General features: G+C 53.2%; 1 protein-coding gene across 1 annotated transcript in view; it reads left to right on the top strand.

Moving 5' to 3' along the window:
* Positions 1 to 905: 905 nt before the first annotated feature.
* Positions 906 to 9,263, top strand: part of CASC3 (cancer susceptibility candidate 3) — a gene marked incomplete at its 5' end in the record, with an annotated part of 10,154 nt that continues 1,796 nt past the window's right edge. Inside the window, 10 exons of the mRNA XM_010284202.1 lie at positions 906 to 933; positions 1,270 to 1,307; positions 3,021 to 3,179; positions 3,267 to 3,418; positions 3,855 to 4,031; positions 4,248 to 4,936; positions 6,675 to 6,739; positions 6,993 to 7,107; positions 7,712 to 7,810; positions 8,580 to 8,794. Coding sequence (XP_010282504.1) covers positions 906 to 933; positions 1,270 to 1,307; positions 3,021 to 3,179; positions 3,267 to 3,418; positions 3,855 to 4,031; positions 4,248 to 4,936; positions 6,675 to 6,739; positions 6,993 to 7,107; positions 7,712 to 7,810; positions 8,580 to 8,794 — 1,737 coding nt within the window. The remainder of the gene's footprint in view (positions 934 to 1,269; positions 1,308 to 3,020; positions 3,180 to 3,266; positions 3,419 to 3,854; positions 4,032 to 4,247; positions 4,937 to 6,674; positions 6,740 to 6,992; positions 7,108 to 7,711; positions 7,811 to 8,579; positions 8,795 to 9,263) is intronic.

The following is a 9,263-nucleotide window of genomic DNA, read 5'->3' as shown; positions in this document are numbered from 1 at the left end:
GGCCTCCCCCAGCCTGGGGGCCGTGCTGTGGGGAGCGGGCGGGTGGGTTTGCTGCCCGGTCAGGCCTCTTCTGCTCTTTATCAACTCTGACCTGCCTTTTTTTAAGTGAGGGTGTTAAAAACCTTTTACGGGGAATTTGCGGTGCTGGTGTCCCCACCTCTGCAGGGGAGTTCTCTGACAGTTTATGGCTGGGGGGGGTTTTGTCTACTTTGTGTGATTTTGTCTACTTGTGGTTTTATAGTGCCGGTTATTTCAAGTTCCTCCCAAATTGTAGCGTATTTCTGCTCGGTTGTTTTGGCATTTGGGCTTATCTCATTAATGTGTTGGCTGGTTTTATTTTTAACTTGAAGTTCTTTTTACTGCACAGCTCGATCAGTCTGTTCTTTTACTAGAAAATTTCCCTGATCTGAGCTGTTCCTCTTCATCCCATGTCTCCTCTCAGGCGCAGGGTTGTGTTTCTCTTGCCAGAGTCACTAGCAGATGTCTGTCTGAGCTCGGTCCTGCTCAGCACCTGCTTGTTATTCCTGGGCCCCTGCTTTAAGTAATCCTCTTGTCCTTTCCCGAGTTAGCTGTCTGGCCCTCTTATCGAGGAAGGGGAGCCTGGCTTGTCTGTCCATGCTGCTCTTTTCCCTCTGAAGACCCAGAGCAGCCAACACAGTTTGTGCTCTTTTCTTGAGCTGCGTTCCCCTAGCGTAGCTTGCTCTAGAAGGATCTTAGAGAAAGGTACCGGGAGCCCTGAATTTGTTTCTTCCTGCTTGGTCAGTGAAGCTGAACTTCCAAGGGCGGATGCGGTAGGACCAGCGCCAAACCTTGTCGTAATTGTGTCTGGGATTGTAGGATGCTGCAGGGACCCAGCTGCTGACCTTCCCCTCCACTAACGCGCCTTTCTCTCCCTCTCTCCGCAGGAAAGCGAGGATGGCATTGAGGGAGACGGTGAGTAACGACTCCCTGGCATGCGGGTGCTGTTCGTGTGCAAAAAGTAAAAACCAGACAAAATGCTTTTCCAATAGTCCCGTGGTGGTTGACATCCCAGATGTTAACTCATAATAGTAGGCAAATGAGGGGTGCAGAGACAGCGCATCCCAAACTCGCCCTTGCTTCCTCCTGTGTGAGCTGGCAATGGTGTTCATCGGGGACGCTTTGGTGCCCTTGGAGGGGCTGTTCACTGCGCCTTTGCTGGTGGTTGCCCGCAGTGCAGCCTGTTACGCGTAGAGAGAAGCTGTGTTTCTGCTTCTGCCCTGACACCAAACTCGTTTTTCTCCCCTGCAGCTGTGCTCTCAGATTACGAAAGCGCAGAAGACTCTGAGGTAAGAGGAGTCTCTGTCCTGGTGTTTAAGGGCTTTGCCGAGTGACTGCATCTCGCGTAATTTTAGCACAAAACCCAGTTTGTGTCCTTCGTTCTCTTCCACTGACCTCGTTCTCAGCGATTACCTTTGTCTCAAGATACCAGCTCATGTTCTTCGTGCCAGCCGTGCAGAGACTCGGAGTGAGCTGTGCTGCACTGTAGTCATCACCGCTGCAGAGGAAAACGGTCTCTCCCAGTCTGAGCCCCTTGCCAGGCACTTCTCTGGCGTATGGACCACGGTGCTGGGCAGCCAGCGCTGGGCCCAGCCCTGGAGAGATGCTGGCTGTGCTGCTGGGGGGTGGATGTAGGGCCAGTGTGTATGGGGAAAAAAACGCCCGGCTCCTCAGACGTTGGATACTCAGAGCAGGATGTGCCACGGCCAAGAAGGGTGTGGAAGGAAGTGTAGGATGCTTCTTGCATTTGAATTAGTTAAGATTAAAAAACTAAGTGCTGGGTTGCAAGCATCCCAGGCAGCATCTCTGTCTTCTGCGTACAGCAGATGGAGGGGTAAGCACTGGCAGGGCTGTGCTGGGTGTGTGCCGAGAAAATCCCACCTCATGGCCACTGAGACCCCCTGCCTGTGCCTGGGAGGCAGCCTGTGCAGCAGCCTGTGGCTGTAGCTTTCCCTGGATTTTTAGTTCAGGACTGCAAGTGTAACATCTTTATAAAGTTTAGAGAAGTTACAGTTTCTAACGGTTACAATGAAGGTTTTCTAGTGAAAACTCTTCTCTTGAGACAGCTGTTTTGGGGATCTTGAGGGGGGCAGCAGTTAGAGAAAACACAAAACAACAAGGCAGATGAAATCGAAGCTCGTAGGGGCTGTTAATTTGTGAATTAATCCCTGCCATTAGTGAGGAAGGAGCGCGGTGGGACGTGGCAGGTAAGGGGCAGCTCCCCGCGTTCGCTGTGCAGCAGCTTTTCAAGCCTGGAAACCTGCGTGGAGGCTCGCCGGAGGCTCGGCGCGCGTAGAAGCAGAGCGGCGCTGGCGCACGCTGGGCTCTTGGAGCAGCGGGGGTATTGCATCACTGACATGCCAGGATGACTCTGTTCCTGTGCCTAAAAATAATGCCACGTCTGGGTTTCCCCAACGTAAACAAAAGGAACAGTTGATGTGCAAATACGCTGTGTTGAAAGAGAAAAATAGAGCAGTCTTTTTGTTAATCACGCAGAGCTATTTTTAGTGTCAGTTCCAGCCTAAGCAAGGCTTGCAGGCTCCTGGAGGGTGAAACGAGGTCACGCTCCTGCGAGCAGAGTGCTCGGAGTGAGTCAGCTGAGTAACTCCAGGGAATTTGGAAACGCGGCGCTGGCTGGATCTGGGCCCTCAGTGTGGGAAGGAAGGGACGGTCTGAGGGCCCTGGTTTGCTGGTCTCCCCGGCTTGCACGAGCCCTTTCCTTTCGGAGCGGTGAGAGGCTGTGGCTTTGTGGGGAAGCTGGTCGCAGCTCTGTTCTAGAAAGCCTGACTGTTGGTGGGGACAGGTGTTGGGTTTAATCTTTGCATTTTTCTGTAAAAGTACAGGGGTAGGAAGGACCTTGAGAGCTAATCCTCTGCTTTGAAAGAGTCAGGTCTCTAACAACTGGAACAAGGCTCTAACTTCAGATTTGGGGACTTGTGTGGGGAAATTCCTGGGGGACCTGTTGCCAAAGGTGCATGTTTGGGTAACTGGGGCTCTTTCAGGCAGAGGAAGAGGATTACAGCGAGGAAGAAAGTGCCAAAGTGGAACTGAAGCAGGATAGTAATGACTCCTCTGAGTCAGCGGCAAAAGTAGAGAAAGGGGATGAGAAACCTGACTCCAAAGGTGCTGTAACTGGTGAGAGGCAAAGCGGGGATGGGCAGGTAGGTGTTAAACATGCGTTCTCTGGGCCGCAGAGGGCTTCTCGCAGAGGGACTGCTGCAGTGGTAAGAGCTGTCTGATTTTGACAGGAGAGCACTGAACCTGTTGAGAATAAGGTTGGAAAAAAAGTTCCTAAGCACCTGGATGACGACGAGGCTCGGAAGAACCAGGCTTACATCCCGCGCAAAGGGCTCTTCTTTGAGCATGACCTCCGAGGGCAGACGCAGGAGGAGGAGGTCAGGTATGTGAGTGTCCCCGACGTGTCTGCCTCGCTCTGGGAGGGTGAGGCCAACTCCCGGGCCAGCGTTTGGCAGCGCAGCTCCTTGCTTCAGTGTGAAGCACTGGCAGAGTCTGTCCTTCGATTGCCTGCTTACTGTGTCCTGCCAGGACATTTTAGCTCTTTGTCTTGGAGGAGAGACTGAGGGTGGTGCAGAAAAGAACACCCACAAGGAAAGCTTCTTGCCAATAAGCAGTGACCCTTCTGGCTGCTTTTCAGCAACAGCAGCGGGTCGACTAGCAGCTGCTGGGCAGGAGGAGTGGGAAGACGAAGAGCCGCTGTCTCCTGTGCACACCCTGCCCTAGAAACGCTCAGTCTCTGTGTGTGGGACTGGTTGAAGCTGCCACATCTCTTTGGCTTTTGCAACAACTTCTTGGTTCTCCCTGTGTAACTGTTCCAGGCCGAAGGGTCGTCAGCGGAAGCTGTGGAAGGACGAGGGCCGCTGGGAGCACGACAAATTCCGGGAGGACGAGCAGGCCCCCAAGACCAGGCAGGAGCTGATCGCGCTTTATGGCTATGACATCAGGTCAGCTCACAACCCCGACGACATCAAGCCGAGGAGGATGCGCAAACCAAGGTGAGCAGCAAAGTCAGACTAGAGCCTGGCTTGTCCCAGGCAGAGATGGGTCTGAAGCCCCGAAGAGGGAAAGCCCTGTTGTTGGCTTTGGCCTTGTGGTGGGACCTTGGTCCTGGGATTTCTAGATGCTTCATCCTGGAGAGGGGTTCCCAGGCATGATGGTACCTCTCACCCAGGGATTTCTTTCCAGTCGTTTGTACTATTTTTCTCTCTCAGGTTTGGGAGTCCTCCTCAGCGAGACCCAAACTGGTCCAACGAGAGGCCAAATAAGCCCCCAAGGCACCAAGGTGCAGACAGCACTTCAGCTTCCCCGCGAACCTTCACCAACAGGAGCTCTGCAGGTACAGGGAGGATGCCCCCACCTAGGAACTACCCGAGGATGGGCGGCTACAAAGAGACCCGTCCAAGCTATCGAGCTTCAGAAGCAAGCATCCAGCATCTGGCTCGAAACGGCGAGCAAGCGAAACAGGAGAGCAACTATCGAGCGAAGCATGCGGAGCAAACCCCACCGAGAGACAAGTCACCTGAGATGGAAGCGGTCCACAGCAGCCCTGCAAAGGAGGAGGTTGCTTTGGAAAACCAAGCCACAGCTGCTGATTCTTCACAGCCACCACCAGACAGACCAATTGAAAAGAAGTCTTATTCCCGGGCAAGAAGGACCAGAATCAAAGCTGGGGATGCAGGGAAGCTGGCGGACGAAGCGCCCGCTTCGGAAGGGCTGACTCCAGTGCCTCCAAAACCTGTGCAAGCCGAGACGTCCCCCCCACCAGCCAAGACCAGTAACTGGGAGTCACCAGTAGAATCTAGCTTGGATGGACTTGAGCAAGAGATGACCCAAATGAATCTCACGGAGCAGAACTGGACTCCGGGGCAGTCGCAGTTCATACAGCCCCGGGAGCTGAGGGGTAAGTGAGTGCAGCCTTGTTGGTTTTCCGCTGCAGCCCCAGCCAAAGGCAGTTCTGCATTCGTGTAGTCAGTCAGAGCTGAATTGTCTCTGCCCGAGTCCGATTTCAGGGTATGTACGTGATGGCGATGCATGCTGCTGAGAACGTGCCGTAGAGGTGGTTAGAGGGGACAAAAGAGAAGAGGAAAAGGGGAAATTAAACATTCCAATGTAGGTGACTTGAATTAGGGCTGGTAAGGATGTAAAACTAGAATTGAAGCTGAAGGCCTGTGTGCGGAACAGGCCGCAGGGACTTTGTGCGGTGTGAATCACGGTGAGACCAGCTGCTGCAGCAGTCGGAGTTCGGCAGATAAGGAGCGTTGTGCTCAGTTGGCAGGTAAGGACCATGAATAATTGGGCTCCTGTAATGTCCTGCTCAGGGGCAGGAGGGAACTCCCCTCTGTTTATCAGCTTATTTCCTAGCACTGGGATTCGGTTGCCGCTAGCTAAGGCCTGATTGGGATTGGCAAATTCACTTGTGCCTGGTAGGAGGACGCTGATCTGTTTGCAGCAGCAGGCAGCCTGGCTGAGGGAGGGGTGTGTGGCAGAGCTACCCCTGTGTGAGCTAAGGACTGAGTTCTAGTTGAGCATCCATGCGAGAGGTCATTCAGGTATAATTATCTCTTTACAGAATTAGAGTCGCCTTCTGGGGAGTGTTAGAGCCCTTCCCAAGGGAAATAAAACTGGAGCAAGGAGAAGAAAAGCGACTTGCTGCTTTCATAAGCATCTCTTGAGGTTTAGGTCATGAAACCATAAGTCATCTTGTACTGATGTGACTGGTAAAATCTTTGTGTGAACAGATCCTTGGTCTTGACTGCAGAGGCGAGAAGACAGGCTTTAAACACACCACTAGAATGAGAGTTCCATAGTGCTGTGATGTGCAGTTGAGATTATGTGCTCTTTTGGTGCTTAAAAATAAAGCATCTTAACAAATTTACCATGAGATAGCTCTAGACTGCAGGTAGGAGACCACTTTCTGTCTGTAAGAAGGAGGTATTACTCTACTGTCCCTTCGTTTCTTCCTAGCAGAGAAGGTAGGAATTAATTCTGGGAGGCATTTGGCTAGGTGAGCCAGCCGTCAGGTCATTCTGTATGTGCAGCATGCGTGCCTGTGTGTGTACTTGCAATACCAGTGGTCCGTGGGCGCTTTCAGTGTTTGTTTTGTCCACTTTTGTTCCCCTGGAATCACCTGTGATCTGTTTGGCACTGTGGTTTTAAATGTGTGCCAGAACTTTGTTGTTTGAATTAAAAGGAGCCAGTGATAAAGTGGTTACGCCCTGTAGAGAGTTTAAACTGCAGCTTACCCAGTCCCACGTGGATCTTTGTTTCTACTCTGCAGAGTCCTTGACTCTGCAGGAACAGAGCTTAGGTAAGGACCTGGATTTCAAGCGGAGGATTTACTCTTTTTTTAGCAAGATTTAAAAGGTGTTGAGCAGTGTGGATGATTGTGCAGTGGCACAACAGCTTATAATTTGTACTGAAATATTTAAAATTGTAACCCAAGAGATGAGTTGCTAGAAAAGGTTTCTCGTCATGAAAGCAAGAGCCGTGCTTGTCTGTGGTACAGGAATGTCCCCAGGCTGCCGGCGTTCACAGGGCCAGACCAATGCTTCCTGGCAGCGCCCTCGGCGGGTGAGGTGGCTCCTTACTGGGAACAAATGCAAATGCAAACCATAATAACCAGTTTATTTCTTCCTCAGGTATTCCCAACCATATGCACGTGGGAACTGGGCCACCACCTCAGTTTAACAGGATGGAGGAAATGGTAAAGCATGTTGCGTGGAGTGTGACTCTTGCTTTTAGAAGTGCAGAAGCCTAGCATTTATTTGTTTCTGGGCTGGAGTAATTAGAGGCTGCCTGTGACACCTCAGCCTTTCCCTTTTGTGGGTGTTCACAGTTTTTACTGTGTGACCCAGATAGAGGTTTGCAGGGGCTGGTGGGGGAGCGGTGCTCCCTTGCTGGAGGGAGGGCTCCTGCCCTTCGCGCTGACCCTCGTCGATGCCTTTGGACTCTTGCAGGCGGTGCAGGGGGGCCGTGTCAAACGCTACTCGTCACAGCGGCAGAGACCGCCGGTGCCGGAGCCTGCCCCCCCCATGCACATCAGCATCATGGAAGGGCACTACTACGACCCACGTGAGTGTTTCCCTCCCGCTCCTGAGGTTCTGTGTGTGCTCAGACCTGAGCAGCTGGGGCAGGAGCTCCCCTGGCTCCTGTTAGGGTTGGGCAGATTGGGGCTTTGTCTTCCCTGTCCTTTGTAAGTAGCATTGTTGCGTTGTCCCGTATGGTAACTAAAAAGCTGCCCTGAGCTTCCCTGGTTGGTGTTTAAACCCACTGAAACACGATCGGTGTAACCGCCTCCCCTCCCTGTGCAAGGACTCTAGGACACTGCTTTTCTTCATGAGAACGAGGGTTTAAATTTAACTTGAAATCAGAGCAATGTCTTTGTGATTTAAGAGCGAGGAGAATTACAGAACAAGACTGAGGATGGATTAGGAATTTACTCCAGCACTTAGTGTTGGAGAAGAAATTCCCCAAGTATTCCCCTGCTTTGTAAAGGGAGTAGGAGCCTTTTCTGTTGGCAGTGCGTAGCATCTGTGAGGCTGGTAGACGGCGTGTGCCGATGGGAATGTAGCTTGCAGCACTGTTGTAACGGTAGCTGGCTGGGGGGTGTGTGTGACTTGCTGCAGTAGAATAAAATTCGGTGGAGCTTTTCCTTACCAACTGTTGTGTGTTGCAGTACAATTCCAGGGACCAATCTACACCCACAATGAGAACCCGGCCCCGCTGCCGCCCCAAGGGATGATCGTACAGCCAGAAATGCACCTCCCTCATCCAGGTGAGGAACCAGCTCCCCAGTGGGGCACGGGGCAGCAGGTACCGATGTTGCGATTGTGCCCTGGGGCAGCTCAGCCTCTGCTGGGGAGCAGATAACTCTGGTTTCGCGCAGCCTCTGTTGCTGGGGGAATCCATTTTCCCTGTTTCTACAACATGGAAGAGACCTGCTTCCCTCATGCAGTGAGACTGGATTGACATAAATTTTAAGGAAAGAAAAATAGATGTTTCCAGCCCTTGCAGGCAGCGCAGGACCGAGATGATCTGAATGCTTTGGCAGCCTCTAGCCAGATGTCTGCAGGTTCTGTGCAGACCCTCCTGGCTGAGTCCCTTCCCCTTCAGTGGGGTGCTTGGCTCTGCCAGCTGTTGTGCTAGGCTGGTTCTTCAGTCCCTGCTGCTTGTAGAGCAGAAAGGAAAAGCAGAAGTGAGAGCTGTTGAATTGGCATGTTCTCTATCTTGCCTGCAAAAACTGTTTCCTGAAGTGGATGTGCTGACCGGGGCTATGTCCGGTTCCAGTAAATCGAGACCCTGGTGTTGGAGAGGGGGCCGTGCTCCGCTGTGCTGGGAAGTGCTTCCCTTTTTCCCCTCCCAGCACAAGAGCAGGGGCCTCGTGGCTGCAGGAAAGGCCTCTGAGCAAAATCCTTCTCCTTCCTGTGGCAGCGGGGAAGGCGCAGCCGTGCTGACCTGCTGGCGTCGTAGCAGCCCCGTCCCTCCGCGGGACTCCCTGGCTTTACACACGACATCATGTTCAGCTTCTTTTTGTCGCTTCCCAGGTTTACATCCCCACCAGCCGCCAGCCCCCATGGCAAACCCTGGGCTGTACCCTCCGCCAGTCTCCATGCCCCCCGGCCAGCCCCCGCCGCAGCAGCTGCTTGCACCGACTTACTTCTCCCCTCCTGGAGTCATGAATTTTGGGAATCCTGGCTATCCCTACCCACCGGGAGCACTGCCCCCTCCGCCCCCTCCTCACCTCTATTCCAACACGCAGGTGAGCCAGCTGCGCTGCGCGTCTCCGTCCTGAGCAGGAGCTGTTGAGAGCAGATGGGATTCTGTGGTGTGGGAGTGTATTCTCTCAGGCTTCCTGGGAGAGGATGGGGAGCAGCTGGGCTGCTCCGTGGTGGGAGGTTGTTTACTGTCATCCCCCTCTCTGCTTGGGGTGGGTAACCTAAAAGGGCTACTCCCACGGCTGCCGCGCAGCTACCCTGGATTTAGGGTCTAGGGGATGAAATGCCTGTTTTGGTGGATCTCGGGATTAAACTCTTCCCCTACAGAACAGGGAAGCAGTCTGCCAGGAGCCTGTGGATCCGTACAGCCCCCCCAGGTCCCTGCTAAGCCAAGGACACCTTGAAACTTCCTGTTTGAAATGGAGGCAGGAGGCTGGAAACTGGCCGGTGCTGTTTTTAGGCACCGGCCGGGAAAGCCCCTGGGGTCACTGGCACCGGGCTGTTTTTTCCCTG

Source organism: Phaethon lepturus, unplaced genomic scaffold (genome assembly GCF_000687285.1).
Source record: "Phaethon lepturus isolate BGI_N335 unplaced genomic scaffold, ASM68728v1 scaffold29243, whole genome shotgun sequence".
Taxonomy (NCBI): domain Eukaryota; kingdom Metazoa; phylum Chordata; class Aves; order Phaethontiformes; family Phaethontidae; genus Phaethon; species Phaethon lepturus.
This window is presented reverse-complemented; position numbering and strand designations above follow the sequence as displayed.